General features: G+C 40.4%; 1 protein-coding gene across 1 annotated transcript; it reads left to right on the top strand.

Moving 5' to 3' along the window:
- Positions 1 to 6,051: 6,051 nt before the first annotated feature.
- On the top strand, positions 6,052 to 20,005 carry tfr1b (transferrin receptor 1b). Its single transcript, XM_080489907.1, has 19 exons — positions 6,052 to 6,085; positions 9,993 to 10,041; positions 10,440 to 10,635; positions 11,332 to 11,521; positions 12,723 to 12,860; positions 13,414 to 13,498; positions 14,369 to 14,491; positions 14,786 to 14,881; positions 14,966 to 15,105; positions 15,451 to 15,614; positions 15,693 to 15,812; positions 16,010 to 16,095; positions 16,197 to 16,260; positions 16,347 to 16,414; positions 16,524 to 16,588; positions 17,095 to 17,185; positions 17,321 to 17,548; positions 17,645 to 17,794; positions 18,066 to 20,005. The coding sequence occupies exons 2-19, from the start codon at positions 10,006 to 10,008 to the stop codon at positions 18,276 to 18,278; spliced, it is 2,253 nt and encodes a 750-aa protein (XP_080346033.1). The 5' UTR covers positions 6,052 to 6,085; positions 9,993 to 10,005; the 3' UTR covers positions 18,279 to 20,005.
- The last annotated feature ends 2,817 nt before the right edge of the window (positions 20,006 to 22,822 follow it).

Genomic DNA, 22,822 nt, shown 5'->3' with positions numbered 1-22,822 from the left:
CTCCAAACACCCAAACAAGCTTTATTTCTCCCCTCCGGGTTTCACCTAAAATCACTCCGGATAGAATTATCCTCTAAAATTATATGTGTTTCATTAAGCCTCTTCTTTCCTTAGCATTGGTTTTTCGCAGCGCAAATGTGATTGAAAGAGGTGGACGAGTTCACGTGAAAGTACAAATGTTCTCACATTGTCAATGACCACCCCGAAACTGACAAACCAGAGCAGGGGTGTCCAACGTAAGGCCCGTGGGGCGGGCCAACCACAAATTGTCAAAATTTCACAGAAAGCATGGAGTTGTTTTGATTTCTTTTTTTCTGCAACGCCATGCTGTGAGGGGATGTTTGTAAAAACATGAATAATGCAGCAGCTATATGTGATTTTTTTTGGACATTGCACTGCATTTTGCACCAGATGGTTTCATTAAAATTCGCTTCAAGTTGAGATTGTTGTCATTTTTAGTTGCAGTTGTTTGGTTTTGCGAAAGTACAGATATTTTCATCACGGATACTCTGTACCATACACAAAAATAAATACATTAAAAAAAACTTCAAAGTTTGAATTTAAAGGTTATTATGGTACTATTTTACTGGTCTGGTCCATTCAAGATGAAATTGGTCTGTATGTGGACCTTAAAATCTGTTTGACACCTCTGTTGTAGGGGGGGAGAATAAATTGAGAATAAATCCTAATTAAAAATCAAATACGGTGAGTTTATTTCGATGGAATGTGAAGTGAATGCAATGAAGGCAAAATACATTTTTTTAATTGTATTTCTTTTAATAGAATTAAATACAATAAATGTCCCTCTGCATTTAAAATGTTTTTTCTGTGCGACTTTACTCTGGAAATAAAAAGCTTTTCGACCAACAGATTAAGTTAATGTTCGGTTTGCCCTTAATATCCACATTAATGATGGTAAAACTCCTCCAATCATAGCTCCCCTGTATACATTCCCTTTATCGAGAAGTAAACGGGCGCTAACAGTTCTTGCATAAGCAGCTTCTCCTTGGTGTTAATGAATCAAGTGCACGTCCGTCAACACAGAAACACAGCACATTATTCACTGAGTGGAATCACCTCGGTTGACTCCTCTTGTTTCAAGCTCGCCCACATACTGAACTATTCCCAATTACTCAGTGAAAGTCTGTAAACTCTTCGTCAACACGCCGCACTCGTGCCCCTTTACAGTGCGTGAACCCGTCTGGTGGCAGCGACTCCTTTTCATGACGGCGTCTATTTTTAAATGTCATACAGGCGCCTGTCGTTGTGTGTGCTGTTTTCAAAATGCAAAGCTGGAGTGATGCACTCATTCGAACTCGGGCGTTTATGTGTGCTGCTGGGTAATTTCAGGCTCCGCGCTCCATTTTCCAGCCACATGATCTGTAATCACTTCATTACAGTTATATGCATCATCACTGGCCCAGTCGCCGGGGATTGGACATGCAGGTGCAAACAGATATAAAAGTGTGCAATATAGTTTCCCCTTAGCTGACCGTCCGGGGGTGGGGGTGGTGGTGGTGGGGGGGGGGGGGGGGCGGGGGGGGTCTTTGTTGTCTTTATGACACTTTATGAACCCTTAACAGTCTCACTGCTTTGTCTCGAGGATGAAAGTGTCCAGAGTGAAGCCTTCACCAGCAGTGTGTATCAGAAAGTGGGTTAGTACAAAAACTGAGGCTCGATGAGAGGAGTCATAGTGCCACCTTGTGGGTGATGAGTGAAAAAGACTGATACACGATGATGATCAGGATGGTTATTTGTTCATCAATCCAATTGTTTCTACAGCTTCATTCCATATTCAGTTGAATATGGGGCAAATTACACTTATTTCGATTTACTTTTCATCGAGGAAAATGCATCAAAAATGATTTACAACAGTGTTTCTCCCTTTAGGAACTCAGGAAACGTCTGACTTATGATCAAATTGAGCACCATTTAAATGTTGTGTTTACTTCGTGTGCGCGGTAGGAGATTATGCAAACTGCCATCATCATAATACAATAAAGAAAACACGGCACAACATAGATGACTTCTGAGAACAAGTTACTAACATTATGCAACCATCCCAGTTGTTCATCAACTGAGCACAAATATCCCCAAGCTCACAAATCTGTTTTAATCTTTAATATTGTTTACCTCAAAGCCAGAACCTCTACAGTCATATTTAGTCTCTAGCTCACAGGAACTGTACAGCCAACGTACAGCAGTGGCTGACTCACATGATGATATCAGTGTGTTATGATTTTCCTCCAAGGCTGTCTCCTGAATAACCACCGCCATCGCTTTAAAGCAGGAGTGGTTTGTGTTGTAAAACACTGAGCCAGTGTTTCCCAAAGGACTGAATCATATGAATATTTAATCGATAGATAGGTTTCACAAATCAACAACAAAAACATATCTCTGAGAGGGCGATGCGTCCCTACAGATATGCCATCACTTCAAATGTCCTACGATTATAGAATTGGCCATGAAAAAAACAGTTCACTCGACTCCGTCTTGCTATTAAGAATATAATTATGCACAATAGTGCTAAATAATTACATAATTAAGTACATTTTGTTCAAAATTGTTATTCAGATACTTGAACTATGTGAAACGAAGAATCCATTCACCAGGTCAGATCTGAATACATCATTAACTTCATCAATTACACAACAAAACATAGAGGAGAAAGAGTGGGCGGACTATTACCAATTAAAGAGGGTGGGATCCTACTTTTGTAGCAGATGCTGCTCTATAAAACAAACATAAAACATCCTCATAAGTGTTGCTTTAGAGTTGTAATGTTAAGTTAGTGTATATTTGAGGCTTTATAAAACACATTGTGCTTTCTGCTGCTCGGGACGGAATAACAGTGCATGTGGACGGGCGTCTCTATATACGTGTGACACGTATACACTCTGATCGCTATCAACCGCCACGTCACACAAATGCACGTGCATGTCGCAATTATGTTTTAAGAATCGCAATAATAATCTACACTGGGATGTTTTGTAGGTGTGCAAAATATAAATAAATCGTTTCATGGCGAGCGCTTACGTTTTAAAAGCATCTACTTCCGGAGCGTGACGTTGCTGTCCCAGAATGCAGTGTGCAAAGCGTTAAAATTTAATCGAAATAAATCACGAAAATCACCAAACAAATCGTTAGTTTGTTACAGCAAACGTTGTTGATTCATTTACGTAATCAACACAGGTGTCACGAATGTTGTATCAAGAATTGTCGCACCATGTTTCACTTACGTATATTGAGGTAGGGCTTTATTTACTTGTGTGCAACTTTTTCCTAACCGGTTGGTCCGATGGCAGTGAGATTTCAATTGATTGCTACAGTGAGTTACAGAACCTCTACGTTTCTTCTCTCCCCTCCCTCACCGCCGACCTTGACTAGCCTTTTGGTCTTTATACATTTGTTGTATCAATTCATGCATTTTACCGCTTAATTGTAAAGATTATATTTCCATTTCAGTTCCAACCATGAAGGCATTTCTTTAGCCATTGAGATTAATGCTGAAATATTTTTTTTTTCTTTTAGGCAATACTTTAATTGCCATTTATTCTTTGTCACCACTGAGCTGAGTATATAGTATATTGATCTTTAGTATAAACAGGACGGCATTTTATTGACAAGTCTTAAAAACCGGACTTTGGAGAACAAACACCATTTAACATGTGTAATGTTATGACTGTGAGGTTTACAGGTTAGAAGTGGCAATTATTGAAAGAAAAATATAAAACAGTGCTCTATATTTCAGTTTTCCACTCATGAATATATCTCAGTGAAGCAAAACATAGCATATAAAGATAATCTAGTTTTATTAGGTGCACACCGGAGTGACTTTTTGTCATTACCTGCAGGTACAGCAGTGTCCTCTGTTGGCTACCATAATGTGTTTTTTTGGCCATGCAAAATTATAGTTTTATCATGAAATGTCTCAATTAAGTACATTTATTAATGCAAACACGACACAACTGCAGTTTACTCAGGTTGAAATAAGGTTTTGCGTCTGTTTTTACTATTTTCAGCAGCATTTTACCAATCCAATATGGCGACGGCGTTGACGTCCTGCGACCGCAGTCTTCCGGGTTCCAATTCATACATCGTGCGTGAACGTAGGACGCCCAATACGTACGGATCAGTTTATGCCGTTTCTGCTCATAAATAAGGAAACCTGAACTATGATAGAAATGGCATGTGGCGTGTATCCATACACACAATATATAGTCACTGTAGGGTTAAAGATATCAAACAAAGAAACTACAAGCGCCACCGTAGCTGATCAGATGTTTTGAAAAAGACCAGATTGTACGAGTTGACCGACAGGGGGTATAGCTCAGTGGTAGAGCATTTGACTGCAGATCAAGAGGTCCCCGGTTCAAATCCGGGTGCCCCCTCTTTTCCTACATCCACCTTTCCTCGATTCTTTTGATAATCCTTATAGCCAGACTCGAAATCTAACTTTAACGGTAAATAGCCAGTTAGTGTCACGAGAGTCTCACACATAAATTCATGAAGAACCACTTATATTTTTATTCCACACATTCCGCAAATACTTCTTCATTAAAACCATATTGCAAAAATCAAAACTAGTTTATTTCAAAATGTAATTGTGTTTTATAATTTCTCACATTGTGATAAGAAGGGTGACGGTCCTATTATATAAAGCTAAAACCTTGTAGATTTATATTTACTGGAGTACTGTGTACACCTTTGCCTTGTATACTCAAATATTATATATTTATAATATTTACTGTTTTTGGGGTTAATTATTTAAGTCAAGCATAAACTGGCTTTACTTGTGAAAGGGTAATGTATGGTGCATTTCTCTCTACAGGGTTCACAAGGGCATATCCAAATGAGAACAAGCAGGGCCTGTTAGGTTTTGTTTTTTGTGAAAATATACTCAGTGGAGGCTTTTCAACCACTTTTCCACAGTGTACTTGCACAACAGGTTCAGGGCCAAGTCAGGAATAGGAACAGAAAATTGGGCCCTGCACCAACTCTAGTCACACTCCTCAGCTCTCTACAGTTAGCCAGAGGGTCAAAATACATCTGGACACATGAGATGTAATTTCCTGGGAAATTTGGACGTTGAAGTTAACCTTGAATGCGAATATAAATCAGCTAGTCATGCAAGATCATGGTATATTATTCAATATGTTCTTCACCCACATAACTTATAGAAGTCTGTCTTTTTAACTGAGCCCACAGCTATCATACACTTGTCATATTTTCATTGATGGGCCATGGGATGATCGTGCATGACGGACTGTACGACATCAAACCCAGTTAAATTTATCAAATGTAAATAACAGTTGTAGTAGTAATATTTGAACAGGTGATATTACAGGGAGTGACATAAATAATGTGTCCTATAAACACTTTGCTTTACTTTTTTTCTAAGATTATTACAAATTAGTTCCTTTTTCGTATTCAAAGTATTCAAAGATGAAGATTAAATAAACAGTTTTAGCACCTGGTGGGACATTAATGTGTAAAAACAAAAGTGGCCAGTGGGTTAAAGGTTAAACTTCAACACCCCCACCTTGACTCCATGTCACTCAGGGCATCAAATCAGGCCAGACATCTGGATGTAATTGTAAACTCAGACCTGAAATTCAGCAACCACATTAAAACAACAACAAAATCAGCTAACTACCGTCTGAAAATTATTGCAAGAATTATATGATCTCTGCTCAAACAAGATTCAGAGAAACTTGTTCATGCATTTACTATCACCAGGCTGAATTATTGTAACAATGTGTTTATAGGTTTCAGTTAAAAAAAATCTATTAGATTTACTCTATTTGATTCACCTTGATAAAGTTTGACTTTATTTATTACGCCTTTCTTAACCGCCTCGTTTTAATGTATTTCCCCATAACGCACTGTGGACGGCTTTGTGTCTGAATGATGCTATAAATAAATTTGCCTTGCCTTACAAGTGAGGAATCTGCCGCCAAATATCTAACTCCGCCCCCCTGACGTATCTAGACGACTGTGATGACGCGCTGTACGTGGGGAGGAAGTCCTAATAAGGCGCAGCGTGCTTCCGCACTGGGGGAGGTTGAAGGGTTGTCTCGTGAAGGTGAGCCACTATTTCAATAAATTGTACACATAAAAATAAGGAATATATACGTATCTCTATATTTATTGGCGTCAATTGACTTCGGTTTGTGGCGTTGCGGCACGTTTTACGCAATTCCAGTGTTCAATCCTCGACGCTTTGCTGTCTAGCTCGCTACATTCATTAAACACCGCCGACATAAACCACTTTAGCTCAATATTGACATGCTAATGTTTACGTTAACGTCCTTATTTTCTCGCCTGGTGTCCTTGTTTGCGCCCATGAGTGGCTATAAGCCGTGTTCTTGCCGCAAAGCAGTCATATCGCCCGTCTAAAATGAAGTAAATGCATTAATATTAATTATAATGATCATAAAATGACCCGCGTGCAGGTTCCCTGTCGAGGAAGCACGTGGAGTCACTTCCTGTTTCACCTGCAAGACATGTCCTATATACTAAAGTTTTAACACAGCAAATGTGCCATGAACATCATATTTTGTATCGTATGCAAATGAAACACAAATGGAACATGACTTGATGTTTGAGACCAATACCTGAAATCTAATATTTCATATAACCACTAGATACCTTTAGTCATTCAAGCATGCATTTCTCTTTTTAGACTACCAGTTTAACATATGGCTGTTTTTTGCTTTTAAAAATTGATGTTGCGGAGGATGTGTGTGCTGTTTATTGAGTTAATTGAAGTTTACTATCTCGTGAGTGGTTCAATAACGAAGTTTAATTGTTGACAAACTGCCACATTTGGTTGACTGTTTTCCTGATTATGTTTTCAGTATATTTCTCATTAAGATGGACGTATGTGATAACCCATCAAGGTCACTATATAATCTAGGAACAAATTGATTCAGCTACACCATTCTTTTTTTATTCAAAGTCTATATTCTACAGCAGCAGTTGAGACATGAAATGTGAGGAAAGCAGGTTTGGTAATGCATGTTGACATAGTCTCCTCCCATGTGGTATTCAAGCTTAGTTCCCATCACTGCTTTTTCTTTATTTGGAATAATATTCACAAGGCGTATCAAGACTGATAGTGTCTGTTGGCTGTGCACAAAGAAACGGCATAAAATACTCGACACACCTATTTATGATCGTGCAGACTGTTGTGTGTACCTGTCGGGCTATTATTAGTAAAAACAGACCAAAGTAAAACAAGACTGTGCAGACAGATGGAAACTCTCTTGAAAGATGTGAGATCTCACACTCTGGTGTAAAATAAGCTTTTAAATTTTTTTATTTTTTTTATTTCAGTAGGAGAGCAAACGCTTATATTAATTCTGCTTCCATGCAGAATGAGGCCGTTTCCTCCTCCTGCTCAATTCAACGTGTCATGTTGCACGAGTAACCGCTGAGGCAGCCCATCACTTAGCAGGCTGACTGACCTGAGAGCTTTCTCAATGGGTTTACAGTAAATGCTTCCTCCTCCTCGATGTCTCAGTGATATGGTTTCAAATTGAACAAAAGCTGAAAACAATGTGCGCGTATGTGTTGTGGAAATACAAGGTGAAGGTCGTCCCGTTTTCCTCGTTGAACCTGTCTGTGTGTGTTTAGTGCGAGAGGTGACGGTCACGGCAGGTACCGGGTGTCCTCTGGGGACAGTTAATCTCTTTGTGAGGGAACATAGGAGGTTTTAAGAAAGGTGAAAGAAAGTATTACTGAATTAAGAAGTAAATGAGGACTGATGGAGGCTGTGCAGCATAGAATTATTTACTACTACTAGTAATACTTCTGCCCCTTTTTCTAAAATAACTTCTACTTTTTTATATGCTCAATATTCCTGTTTTTGAAGGTACTGAGAAGTTCAGGATGCAAATGTTTGTCGCAGTTCTCGTCTGATTGGAGAATTGTATTGCTGAAGTCCTGAGAAGAACCATAATGAAACCCGTGTTGCCTCAAAGCCCCATTTCACTGCATACTGGTAGTTTTTATATTTTTATAGACCTGATAAAGTGTCTTATCCTTATCCTAGTAGTGACATTAAGGAGTGAAGCCATAAACCATCAAAACAACCTTTTCTACTTTAGTGGTGTAGTTTATGAATCTAAAAACATGTATGACTATAGTTGAGTTAAAAACCTAAGCATAATCCTTAAAAGAAGAATTATGAAGTTCTTCTTTCTGTGTTGCACGATATGCCAACCCTGGTTGAACTAAAGGTTGTTGCAGTCAATGTGATACTTAACATTCCTCGTGGTTAATCCTGAGTTCGTTATGAGTCACTTTCCTTTCTGTGAAATGTCAGTGTTGCACAATAAATTGATCAATTGTTTCAGCTTCAACATCAAAGTGTGCTTGCTCTGGTTTTATGCTACAGATCAGTCAAACGATTATGGCTGCCTCTCCAATGTTGAATAAGTCATCTTTTTTTACTGTAAACGTGGCCTGATCTGCCCAGCGATGGACCCTGCTTCACCCCTGAAGGTCGGCTGTTATATCTGGCACCAAGATCTCGGCAGCAGATCCTGCATGTGCCGGAAGTTGAGCGATTGGGTCCGCGGGGCATCAATACGACTCTCTTTCCTTCCTGGCACGACTTAAAATAAATACCGATTAACCCTGCTCCATGCCAGGGGAACATGTGGGCTGCATTGTCGTAATGGTGTGATTTCAGTTTAGACAATTTTATTTATCCCACATGGGGCAATTCATTTGTAGTTTCCCAGTGAGTACATACATGTATGCATTTGGTCAATAAATGACTAGTAATTGAATCCTCAATCTGTCAAGGTATTAAGCATGGGACATGGGGAAATGTCAGAGCGGCAAATAAAAATCAGACAAGATAAAGAATAAAAGATAAAAAAAAAAAAAAAAGGCAGTATAAAATCGGTAATAAACAAATCTAAGTAAAATTTGTTTAAGGACATTAGTGACAAATTGAGCATTAAAGTATATGATAACTTCATGCTTCGAGATTTGCTCTCCTGAATTATCTTTCTTTGGCATCTTATTTATGCCAGCTGCAGCTGGGTGGTGGTGGAGGTTTTTTTTTTTTGTTTTTTTTAATGCACTCCTCTACCTAGTGGCTGGACATCTACGAGCAATATGTGAACTGGGAAACCCCCTAAAGAGCTGCACTATTGCTGTAACCAGTCACCAACTGTATTAAGTAGTGAAACTAAGTAAACATTAAGATTCCATCCACTGATAACCCCACATAGTGTTGTTCACTTTGCCTGTGCGTGTGTGTGTGTGTGTTATTTATTAACATTACTGTGGCCTGTAATCTTTTTAAAAGATGATCAATGACTTCTTGTTTTAATACAGATACACTCATTTCTGGTCCCTGAACATAAAAGTAATCCAGGGTTCGATTTTTATTTCCTGCCACGCAGATTTCACGGAAGAATTAGAACACGTTCACACCTGGAGGAATTATCTGGGTCACAATGGGGAAAGTACCAAACACGGCTGATGCAGGAAATGGCATCGCTGTGCAGTAAATGCTTGTTGCTTGTTTTCTAGAGTCAGTAGTGGCATGCAGATCTTCTGGTTTGCCCTGAATATCTACTGCAAAGCTTTATTTTGGGGTTTTATGGACATATACTTTCTGAAAGCTGCTGTTAACTGTGAGAAATATGATTAACTTGTGTTTTTAATTTATCAACCAGCCTTCTGATATAACTGCTTAACAATGACGAAGTCACATGAACAATCATGTGTGTGAAACCATTACTTCTTATACTCCTCGTGTTCTTCTGGTGCCTGCTTGAGGAAATGAAAACGTGTTTCACTTATTATGAAAGTCTTATTTTTGAAATTGCGGTTCACCACACACCCCTCCTCCCCCGTGCTTCCCTCATTTCGTTGCTCCTCGTGGGTGTGTGGGTGTGTGGGTGTGTGGGTGTGTGTGTGTGTGTGTGTTTTCACATCATCATTGCCCGTTTGTCTCATTGTGTCTTCAGCACAGCAGCAGTGATGATGGAGCGAATCAGGTCGGGATTCAACAACATGGTAGGAATAATTAAAATGCTTTTTTTTTTCTTTTTTTTTTTAAATATATATATATTTGACGGAGGTATTGATCCCGTTTTGATTTTGCACTATATCAGGTGCAACTCCAAAAATTTGAATACATGGGTCAGCATAACTCAAACAGTAAAACTTTGTATTTCTGACTAATTGCACATAAGCTGAAGTATTTCGTACTTTGTTTTTTGTTTAACATTTAGATGTTTCCTCAGATTTTATTAAAAAGTTTCAAGTATTTTGTCACACGTGTAGAAATCGCTATAACATGTAGTTTTTCCGTGAGTTTCTGTTGAGGTCCGTCTGTCGGCTCTCGGTGAACCTCTCCTGCACCTGTTGAATCAGCAGCACATTGCTCTCATACTTTGTCTTATCTTGTCCAGATTAAAAGCGAGCGGTACAGCAGATTCACCCTGCAGCCGACGGAGGACGGAGAGAGACACGCCGAGGTTAAACTGTCCGACGATGTCACGGAGGCCGAGGCGGGGGGCTCGCCGACCTTCAGGCCGGCGCCGGCGCGTCACAGTCGGCGCACTGTTCTTTATACGGTGCTCGGGGTCCTGCTCATCTTTCTTATTGGTGGGTTGCACTCGGGGAATCTCAACACGCAAACCTCAATTTGTCTCATTTATTCTTTGTTTTAAGGACAACTTATTATAATCTTAAATGTAATTGGCTGTTTGCATGTGATTGTTTTGGAAAACACAAAAACCCGCTTGTTAATTTTGTTGTATTTTTAAAAATGTTGATCCATTAAAGACGTTTCCTTGTTGCTGTCCTTTACTGGACTGTCAGCCTGAAGTGACTTCAGCACTTAAAAACACAACTCTGGTCAAAACCGGTTTACAAATGTATGAATAATGACATTGATGTAGAAAAGGAACAATTGGAAGAAGTGGGCAAAGTATTTAGGAGACTGAATAACAGACGTAAAACGGAAAGTCCAAACTCGGAGAGGCTTCAATTAGTATGTTCATGCTAAATATTTAAAATGGCTTGAGCAGAACAATGTTTTATTAAGCGTTTTTGTCTCTGTAACACATGTATTTCTGGTCTGAACACGACTAGTAATAATAATAATAATAATGCATTGCTTTTATATGGGGCTTTTCTTGACACTCAAAAATGCTTTACAATGCATTATTCATTCCCTCCATACTCGATGGTGGTAAGCTACGTATGTCGCCACAGCTGCCCTGGGGCAGACTGACGGAGTGCCATGAAATGTCTTTGCGAAGACACGCCAGCATACCTTTTCTGTCTTTTCTCCTCCAGGCTTCCTGGTTGGTTTAATCAGCCACAGTAAACCTCGGGTGGAGTCTGTGAACTGTGTAACACCACAGCAGCCACCCGCGCCACCCGCGCCACAAGCTCCCATCGCACCCGAGCCTCCGATGGACTGGAGCACCGTCACCCGAATCCTCACGGAGAGACTGAGCAGCACGGCCTTCGACAAGACGCTGAAGTACGCAGATAATTCACACGCTTGTCCGCAAGGCTGCTGATCCCCTTTAGCTCTGTCGTACTTTTGTGACTCGTTAATTTGCAGATACTCTGACAAAAGCTGAGTGGAGGAAAGGAAGAAATGGTTTCCTGTCAGGTTTTTGTTGTCATAATAATGTCACAGGGTCCCCTCTTGTATCTTGTCCCTAACCCTATTTCAGGTTACATCCAAAATAGAAATCCTGCAAGCAGTAGGTCAGTATAATAACTTGGAACTGACATCTGTGTAAAGACGGATGCATTATTTCACTAAATATCTTTTCACAAACTTCAACAACTTATCTTGTTTTTATAAGTGGAAAGTACAGCATATAATAATAGTATTTATGTTTTTACAAAACACTGACAAAAACAACCTGAGGGATGCAAAGTTGTGTATGCAAACCAAACACAATAAATCGTAAGTAAAATGAGCAGCTCACACATTAATATCAGCATCTTTCATCGTGTTAAAATCCAGAAGAAGAGGTGGGTTTTAAGATTTAATTCAAAACGGGATAAAGGTGTTTGTCTGAGTCATTTCTAAACTAAGGAAGCATAAACCAACGCACAAACGGCTCGATCCGCTCGGTTGTATAAAAACAACTTCTTTTTTTTTTTTGTGAGAAATCTGAGGACAGATCTGATCTTAAATCTTACCTGCAGCAACTTTTCCCTTCAGACTGTTCTCACCATTAGGTTTTTATTTTAATGCCACTTTAGCCTTGGGGGAGAAATTAAAGTTATTGATTTAACTTCTTGGAGGGTCGTACTGCATGGTTGACCAGCCTGACAAAGGTGGAAGAATTTCTGTCTTGTGCTACATATCTCTAACAAGTATTTTCAGGGATCATTGCTTATGAATGACTTCATTGTGGAGTATGGTTGTCATCCAGGTGTCGCCTCAAACAAGGAAAGATGTGCTTTTTAACTAATCCCTCCATAATCGTAGATTACAATCAGCTTGGTTTCTTTCAGACAAGGAAACGACTGCTGTCGTGTTTTGTTTTTTTTAACTCGACCCAGAAACATTTGAAACCATTTCCTCCAGAAGCAACACATTTACTACAAAGTATTTTAGAAAGCCTTTTCTCGTTAAAGTTGCACAACTAAATCTTAGCTTGCACTGGGATTTCTTTGTTTTTTTATTTTATTTATATGTATATATATATGCATCTCTACAGGCTCTTTGATGTGCCCAGCCATGCAGCAGGAAGTGTGGAAGATATGCGCCTTGGAGACCAGATCTTTAAAACCTTCAATGACCTGAACATGGATCCATGGACGGACATCCACTACGTTCAGCTGCCAACACCAAGCAGGTCCATACAATCTTCACACTTCTTCCAGACCGCTGAACATTGAGGACATTCCCGACACTGACGTAACGAGAAATAAAGCACTTCCAGCTTCTCTAAACCACATCGACCAACAGTAGAAGCATTTCAATGAAGGCTGAATACGAGAGAATGACGCTCTCAATGAGTTAAGGTCAAGAAAGAGTTAAATTATCTTCGCAATTGGCAAAAAAATTTTTAAAACTTGTTTGATATTTTTATCACGTCAGTCTCAGGTCTGTTCCTGTTCAGCCGTTTCCGATTGCTTTAATATATTAATAAGCAGTGCATTGATTGAGAAAGATATATATATACATATACACACACATATATATATATATATATATTATACAGCCAATAATCTCAGGAAAATGTGTAATTGTATAGGTACATTGTCTCGAGGTGACTTTTAAAAGTGAAAGACAGTTTGCTCAGTTACTAGTTGCATCCATTTTGTCTATCAAGCCTTTACAGACCTGTTTTGTGACGCCACACTACAGAAAATAATCTTGACAAAGGTTTTCCCTCTGCTCTGCAGCCAACGCTCGAACTTCATTGAATTTGGTTCGGAGGTCTTTAACCAGACGGGGTATCTGGCCTACAGCGCCCCCAACAGGACTCGGGTGAGTCACAGCTTTGAAGACATGTCTTCACAATAAAGTGTATTCACGTGACCTTAAAGTAGAACCTGGAATGTGTCTTTTCATGGAAATATTGATATGATCGTTATCGGACTGAAGCCTGACTTTTAATGTTAAAAACCTTTTCAGTCCCACGGCAGGAGGTCTCAGTACTACGAACATGGAGCTTTATGTTCTAGTCATCTCGACCATATTTACCTTATCAGGCATTTAATCCTTTCATGGACAAATTGAAGCGAATCAGTCTAAGTGTAGGGAGACTTGTCTTCACTATTTGTTGGAATGTAACCACATCCTCAGCATTTTTCTTATACTATGTATGATTTGAAGCTGTAGATTATTAGTCTATTATAAACAGTGGCTATTGAGGACTCGACTATTGAAATGTGATTGAGATGGGGGCTGAGGGAAACTGCACTAACTGTTTTCAAAGTTGCACTATTTATCAAATGTATGAAGTAAGGATTTATTTTTTATTACATTAGTGAGATTGTGGAGGATTTCTTGGTGTTTGCAGGCTTTATGGGATGGAGGCAGCCTCGCCAATGTATAAGTTTTTTTTATCTTATTGAACTATATGTTGCACAAATGGTACATATGTTGTATAAAAACGTTTATTTGTAACCTGGACACAAAATGAGTAGATGTGGGAGTTTGTAGTTCCTTGCATGCTTCCAATGGGTGTGTATGAGTAATTTATAACCGTTATATCCTTCTTTTATTGTTTATTAGAACAATAAGATAATATTTTGTGCATGTTGAAGATATGGTTCCAAAAATCCAGGCTCTGATGATCGTTCGTGATCTGTGAGGTTTTATTGGTCTGACTCCTGCTCGTGTTTGTGTCTGCAGGGGAAGCTCGTTTACGGTAACTACGGCCGAGAAGAGGACCTGAACGCGGTGCAGAGCAAAAACGTGGCGCTCAAAGGCTCTGTGCTGCTGCTTCGTGCCGGGAAGATCAGCTTCGCAGAGCAGGCATGTCCACTCCAGTCATAAATACTGCTGTGCGATCAAGTTCAGAAACGGCATTAGGAAGTCGTACAACGAAATGAAAAAACAGTGGGAGGTTACAAACAAATTCAAGTTTTCACGTTAAATTTCTCATACAAGTTTCAAATCGAAAACGGCGATGTTCCCGGCTGTTTAGACTGTGACTTTATTTTGGAAAACCAAATCTTTAAAGTTTGTTTCAAAATAAATCCTTTAGTTAGAGTAATCTACATTTACTTTCAATTTTCCAATTGTATTATTCATTTTTCCTTCCCCCAGGTGGATAATGCTGCATCAATGGGTGCCGTCGCTGTCTTAATCTACCCTGATAGTCAAGATTTCGACTACCGCAGCGACACACCACTCTATGGACATGTGAGTTTAGAGAACCAGACTAACATTGCTGTGGATGTCAATTGTTTTCCCTCTAATTTCTTCTCATTCATTTCCACCCCTCAGGTTCATCTGGGTTCAGGTGACCCCTACACCCCTGGATTCCCCTCCTTCAACCATACCCAGTTTTCACCGAAGCAGTCAATGGGTCTTCCCACGATCCCAGCGCAGACCATCACTGCCAACATGGCCACAACTCTCTTTCGGTACAGTCGATAGCCCACAAAAATGCCATAAACACACACTATGTGGAAATGACTGATACACAAAAAGGAGCTTCACCCAGAGGGTGACTGCTGGTAGGAAATGTGCACAAGATGGGTAATATGGAGGTAAATGTCCAAATGATTTCACAAAGTTTACCACACATGAACTCTCTTAGCTGAACACACACTTTCAAGGGTCTGGTTGAAATTATTCAACTTTATTTCAAACAAGTGAATCTTTTCACAAGCTTGAGATGAAAACTTCTGTTGGTGTTGAGATTTAGTGACGAAATTCCGTAATCCTCTATTGCTTCGATGCCTGAAACTGTGTCTGACCTTTTGTAGGAAAATCGGTGGTCCTGGAAGCGACGCCGGCTTTATAGGTAACCTCGTCTCTGTGCCGTACACACTGGGGGGCGTGGAGGACGTCGTAGTGGAGGTGAACAACGTGCTGGTCAACAAGGAGATCCACAACGTGTTCGGAGTGGTCAAAGGCTTCACCGACCCCGGTAGGTCTCCTTTCATTGACGCCGTTACATCCATCTACCATGCGGAGTGCTGAGACCTGTTTTCACATCGAACCGCAGATCAGTACATTGTGCTGGGAGCTCAGAGGGACGCCTGGGGCCCGGGTTACGCCAAAGCCACTGTTGGCTCGTCAGTCCTGATGGAGCTTGCTAAGGCCTTCCACGCCATGGTGACAGAAGGTAAGAGACATTAAGTATTTGACTGCATCAGTAAGAAGGGATACGGATTACTTGGCGCCTCTGGAAGTTTAAAAGCCTTGTTATCTTAAGTTTGGTTTGATACTTAAAGATGGCACCTTCTCACAGGCTTCAATCAGACCTGTATTGCAGCATTCAGAGTGGAGGCATGAGTCTTTCTATCTGTTTTCTTTCTTTAGAAGGCTTCAGGCCCAGGAGGAGTGTGGTGTTTGCCAGCTTTAGTGCTGGAGAGTTTGGAAGTGTTGGTGCCACCGAGTGGTTGGAGGTAAGAACTGCATGCTTGTTGTGATAAGGAAGCAAAAACTAAATATGCACCTGATTGAAAGAAACAAATTTTTAATTGTTTTATTTACGTGCATTTGTTAGGCACATATGGCGTCTATTGGCAAAAACGTCTTTGCTTACATAAGTCTGGACGCGCTTGTCTTGGGTATGTACATATCGCACACACACACACACACACACACGCATCTTTTTTGTACTGCAATTGTTTAACCGAGTCTCTTTTGGCACAAGGCCGTGGGGACTTCACTGCCTCTGCGAGCCCTTTGCTGTACAGCCTCCTGGAGAGCACAATGAAGGAGGTAAATCAATCAATAAACTTTAAAAAAAACGCACTTGAGGATGATTCAGCTTTGTTCAAACCAGATATGCGTTTACTGACACTGGTATCTGCTTGTTGTCTGCCTGCAGGTGAAGAGCCCTCTTGGTCCCGGCACAGTGTACGACATGGTGGGAGAACAACGGGCGGCTACCATGTAAGTAGAAACCTGCATATGAATTCACTTTACAATATGACAGAGTGTCAGTAATGAAGACCTCCAGTTGAGTAAAAACACTTGAGGTGGTTGTAACCTGTAACGTAATTTCTGACCTATTCTTCATGAAGGACACTTTTTCTTAAACGAGTGTGTTTCTGGACCTTTTGATGTTGTTTGCTCTCTGCTGAATAATCTGTATATTGCAAATGTGCCAATTGACATGCTTTTGATGTGTGACCTCCCAGATAATGACACGATTGCTGCATTTTACAGTAATTTACTATAGTGTTATCGAATGTTCACTTTGTTTTCGTCAACTTAGATTATCAAGTTATTGACTTTAAAATTAGAGTTTTGTGACACTTTTTATTGCCGTCTGTGCTTATGGACACATTTAAAGTCATTATGAGTAAAACAGAACTGCATCTGTTTTTATAAAAACAGGCTTGTTTAGTTGCTTGAACCTGCACAGTACAACCTTTCTAAATCTCTCCCGTGTGCAGAATGAGGCCGATGACGATGGACGACCCTGCGTATCCCTTCCTGGCCTTTTCTGGAATTCCCTCCATCTCCTTCCACTTCATCTCTCCCAAAGTGAGTCCAAATCCTCACCGTTGATTCATTTAAAAGGGAATAAGAAAAGGACTTTTGTCATTAACCATAAATGTCTAAATTGAAACCTTATATTTTGGCCGGGTATTTTTTACACGTGTGTGTTGGCATTTAAAGGTGGAGTACTACACCTACTTCGGCACCAACCTGGACAACATGGATCACCTCAGATACCAAACCAGCCACAGCATCGGCGAGATGACCGCGGCGGCCGCGCAGCTCGCCGGCCGCATGGCCCTGCGTCTCGTCCACGACCACCTGCTGAGTTTTGACGTGAGCCGATACGGCGGCGTCCTCATGAAGTCTGTGTCCCGAGTCTACAAACGGGTCGGCCAGCTCACAGCGGTCAGCGTCTCCTCTTCTTGTTTCATTTCATGTTCCAATTGTAACTTTTACATTTAAGGTACAATATTGAAAGATGACTGCTTCTCTGTTTTGTAGTCTGGTCGTCTGACGGGTGTTAGTCCCCAGTGGCTGAGCCGAGCACGGGGCTCCTTCATGCGAGCTGCCAGCAGCATTCAAACCTCCATCACCAACACCGACATGAATGACAAGGAGGCCTGTCGAGCCATCAACGAGAGACTCATGATGGTAATGCGCTCACGTCCACAGCTCAGCTGTGTGTTTTGTTTTCACTCCCTCTGAAAAGATTATGTGCATTACTGAGGCTGAATTACACATGGGCTCTTTGTACCAGTTTTTAACTCTCCTGGAGAGTAAATGCACATCAGATTTCAACCAATCCGAATGATAATCAGTGCAATATCCTTGGGCAGGCCATCGGCTTGGAGCTTAAGCTGAGAGGTAGGGGGGCGATGATTAGATAGATTAGAATTTCAGGTTTTTCTGTGCTTCATTTCAGATTGAGGAGGGGCTGCTCTCTCCGTATGTGTCCGCCGCCGAGACTCCTTTCCGTCACCTCCTGTTCGGCCACGGCCCTCACACTTTGGAGTCCATCGCTGCGACAGACGACATGACGGAGCTGCGCACCCAGCTGGCCCTGGCCACCTGGAACCTGCAGGGCTGCGCCAACGCCATGATGGGAAACATCTGGGAGCTCGACAACCAGATCTGAAGCGGGTCTCGGGCCTTGTGGGCGTGTGTGTCTGTGTGTTTGATTGCGTTTTGAAAAGTAAATTTAGTGGAGCTCCAGTATCGGTGTTGAAACACAAGCTGTCAATCAGAGGTCGTCCCTTCCATTAAACTCAGGCTCATTGTCGGTTTTTTAATGCCAGAAAAATCCAGGAGGAGACGGAAACTGTGACTTGGCTTTAAATACTTGAAGAAACGAAATGCTACTGACAAATCGGCCTCCTCTCCTCCTGTGCCGCCCCGACACGCCGAACCAGTCCAAGCAGTTGCTGTGACCTTTCGCCATTGAATCACTGAGAAACCTTATTTATGTTTTTTTTGTTTTTGTTTTTTCTTTGTCGGTGGCAGTGCCCGCTACAAAGCTAATGTTTGTTTTATACATTATCGGAAGCAGTGCCTTCCATAATTATGACGGTTATACTGTCGAATCCTAGGGCAGCATCTGCTACACAAACGACTCCTCAACTGTTGCTGATAAAATGGAGCTTCTAAAGTTAAGTTTTTAATCTCCCCGGCCTCTCGTCCCTCCTCCTCCTGCCTGGAGATTGACTTTAGGCAGTGACTTGCATGGCTGTCAAACTATAAAGGCCAATTAAAAGTTTTATTTAATGCATGAGTAGTAGAGCAAAATAGAAGTAGTTTCAATATTGTAGCTCAGCCAGGAGACGGTGTTCTCAGTTACCTCACAAATACAGAACAATTGGATCTACTACAGAGATTGTAGAATGACAAAAGTGGAAAACCCAACAATAAAAACTGAGTTTGATTGATCAATCACAGGAAAGCCATTTATGTTGCGCAGTCTGCTTTGGAGCAGTTACTATATTATCGGAAGCAGTGCCTTCCATAATTATAAACCCATTATCGGGAGCAGTGCCTTCCATAATGATGATATGACGGTAGTTTTTGCCTACCATTGTGTGTTTTTTGGGATTTTTTTCTACGTTTGTATTTATCGAGGGCAGTGTCTCTCATATTTCGCTTCAGAGTGGAACAACTTATCGGGGACAGTGTTTCCCAGAGTTTTATACTTGACATATTTATTTGTCTTTTTTTTTTTTGTCCGAATGGCGTGTGTTTCTGTAGGCAGTATGCCGTTCTTGATGACCTCCGGTGTGTGTGTTGCGATCTGCTCATGAGGCAATGAAACCATCATCGCTTCCAGGTTGCTTGTTTTATTGTGACTTTCACCCTGGAAGCAGGATTTATTTTTTATTTTTCTGCTTGTGTTCCCTGAACACCGCGTAGTACACATGAATTCACTCCACAAGCCACCGTGATCTCTGCATGCGTTTCCTCCTTCCAGCGTCTTACTGAGGCGTAGCTTTGATTCAAATAATGTTGTTTTGGGGGTTTTGTTTTTTGCTACTGAACTAAATCATTTCTTCCACCTTTCTTTCCCAGAATTACATTAAATTCTCTGTGAAACGAAATTATAAGAAACATGTCTAGTGTAAAATCATTAATTAACCAGAACTTAATTGTTAAAAGATTGAAATGGATGGTATTTCTGTTGTTTCCTGGTGCCCCCCCCCCCCCCCCCCCCCCCCAACATTTCTCTGAATCCTGTCTAGAAAACTCCCTGGTTACTTCGGGAAATGCGTTTCCATTCACTGTTATATTCAATATTAGTGCAGCATACTTTCTGTGCTTAAAGTTGTGAGATTTTAGATTGTTTTTTGTGTAATAAACCCTTTGGCTTAGCATCTGACATGTATCTGCTCTTTATTGGTTTTTTTACCACGTCTGTATGAATATGGAATTTTTATCCAGACGTTTTTTTTTTTTTTTGTTCTGTTTGTTTTTTTACATTTGCTAAATTGAAGGATAAATCAAGTCGTCGTTTCGGAAGTGTTGAACAAATATGGGGGTTTAGAGAAAATGGTTCAGTTTTACACGATATTAGTTTGGTTTCATTCCCCATTGTAATCTCATCTTTTAAATGCAACTGTGGTTAAATTTAATACGTGAAAATAGTTGCCCCCATTTTATTTTTATGCTTAAGGTCACTTTCTTTTGGTAAACGTACTTCTAAAGGTTTAATCTGTTCTAATAGAGTGCAATATAGGTGTCGACAGCAGAGGGCGCTCGGTGAGCCTCGGTGGCTTGACCACCGTTGAAGTCGGTACGCGATGCACTCAGTTCACGTTGAGTGAGCTCCTGTTGACCAGTTTTTACAGGTTAACACGGTTGTAAACTATATTAAAGTAATAATCAACAGTAGAAAGTTATAAGTGACTTAGAGTGTGACCCATGTCAAGTCGAAGGGTGAATTTATAAGGTTTGAGTACAAAAGTAAATCTCCCGGTTGAAAATCGAAGATGGCGGACAAATAGTCCGTCGCGGTCACGGTAATGAACCGGAGGTCCGTTTTATTTCTGAAGTTCATGATAAGACAATTTAAGTCCTGAGAGATGCATATAACTTTATTTTTTTATTTGCTAAATTGAAGGATAAATCAAGTCATTTTCGAAGTGTTTAATAAATGTAAATACATGTAGGGGTTGAGGGAAAAGGTTCAGTTATATTATACATGATATTAGTTTGGTTTCATTATTGTAATCTCGCCTTTAAATGCAACATTTAACAAAAGAACATAATTAAATTAGGAGGTGATGGAGGGCCATTGGATCCATGGGTGCTCCTGCAGCTCCTGGCTTTTCCGAGAAATCTCGACAGTCTGAAGGGGAAAAAAAAGTCCAAAATATATTCAAGAAATGAAATTGAATTCATTTAAATAAAGATTTTGTGAGAATTTAAAACTAAAGTTAGCATGTGGGTATGTACAAATACATGCATTCAATTGTTTTTAAGATCCACAGAGAGGCGCCCTGCTGATGATCTGCTTCTCGGCGAGGTACTGGGGGGTGTTGAACCGCATGTTTCAGTGGAGGATCTCTGACACAAGCAGCCCAAGATAAGTTTCCAAGAGGATGTTTCCTTTTATCAAACACAGTAAAGTTGTAACTTTACTGGTTACACAGTAAAGTTGTAACCACTTGTTGGAAAATTGCTCTAATAGATTTATTTTCATTTGGGGGGCATATATTCCCTGCAGGTGTTTCTGTTGGAATAAAACAGGTTAGTTTGTGTAGCTCAAGTCTTTTTCAGCATTTAAAAAAACACAGCGATCAAAAAGTCTGATCCACCCATATAATGTTGTGAAACCAGTTAACCATGAAAAGAGATTTGTGTTTATTCCAAATGAGGTATTTATGTGGTGAAACATTGTGCCTGTAGATGAGAGACCTGTACATTTATTTTTCTTCCAAGAGCTTTATTGCACAAAGAGGGAACGTCCAATCACTGCGCAACAAAAACAAACAACTCTTAACAGTGCTCACAAATAATACAATCGTATAATCCTAAACTCTATGACAGGCAATTATAACGTTTTAACTAAAACAAATGCATATAAGAATGACTAATATTTTTAATGACAACAGTTTCATTAAAATACAAAAGGTACCAGGGGAGCAAATGGTGTCTTTATTCTTTTTTGGAATAGTTCTTTCAGCATCTCAACAGTTGTATTGCTTTTGTTGGTGTGTTTGTTATGTTGTGTTTTAATGTGATCTTTAAATTCACTATAGAACTTAACAAAATTTGGGTTTACCTTTGACAGTCAGCATTTGTGAATGTAAATTTCCAATTAGAATTGTTAAATTAACTGAATTCTGTGTGTTTATTTTTGTAATCATAGAATGCAATTAAACTTTTACAATCAATTTTAACATTTTTATTTTACACAGTATATAATTCACAATTTCAGTCCATAGTGTAGCTGAATAAAAACAGTAAAGAAATAAATGACATAAGGATTAATTTTCGTTGTAACATAATGTACATTTATTTTTTAATTCCTAATAATTTAGAAAAGTATACATTTGTTATATGTATGTTGTGCAAAACATTCATATGTACTTGTTTCTGCACAACTATTGTTATTTTGTTGTGTCGTCGCTTCGTGACGCACGCCGACGTACGCTGACGCTGTGAAATCCCGGCACGCGCACTACGGCAGGGGGGAGGATGGGGGGGGGGTCAATCCCGGAATTAACGGCAGGATGAGAACGAGTGAGCGGCTCCGGTGAATTCAACCGACTCGCATTCACCGGAGGAGGAGGAAGAGGGGGAGGAGCCGGGAACCGTTACTCCCGCTCACGAAGCCCGGGGTGAGGTTAGTCTTGCCGGAGGTCGTTGTTGTGACAGAGGGTAAACACGGCGGATGAATCAAAGTAAACAGTAACAAACAGGCCGCACGGTGGCGCAGTGGTTTAACGGGAGCTGGACGGACTAATCAGCTTTACGCCGGATCACTGTGGACATCAGCTAAACTCTTCTTCAGAGAGAAGACGCTTTTGCCTCTCAGCCACAGTTTGTGTCTCAGTTCTTCAGCTCAGTGTGACTCGGGTTTCTTCTGTCACTCACTTAAATCTCTGCTTGTGATTCACGTTTTTAGTTTATTGTCCTTTTAATTGTTAATTATGAGACCGAGTCAGCTGCGGTCCTGTGACGTCAGGTGTG

This window comes from Lipophrys pholis (genome assembly GCF_963383615.2).
Source record: "Lipophrys pholis genome assembly, chromosome: 20".
In the NCBI taxonomy this organism is placed as follows: domain Eukaryota; kingdom Metazoa; phylum Chordata; class Actinopteri; order Blenniiformes; family Blenniidae; genus Lipophrys; species Lipophrys pholis.
Note: the sequence above shows the minus strand (reverse complement) of the source record. Positions and strands in the feature narration are given on the sequence as shown.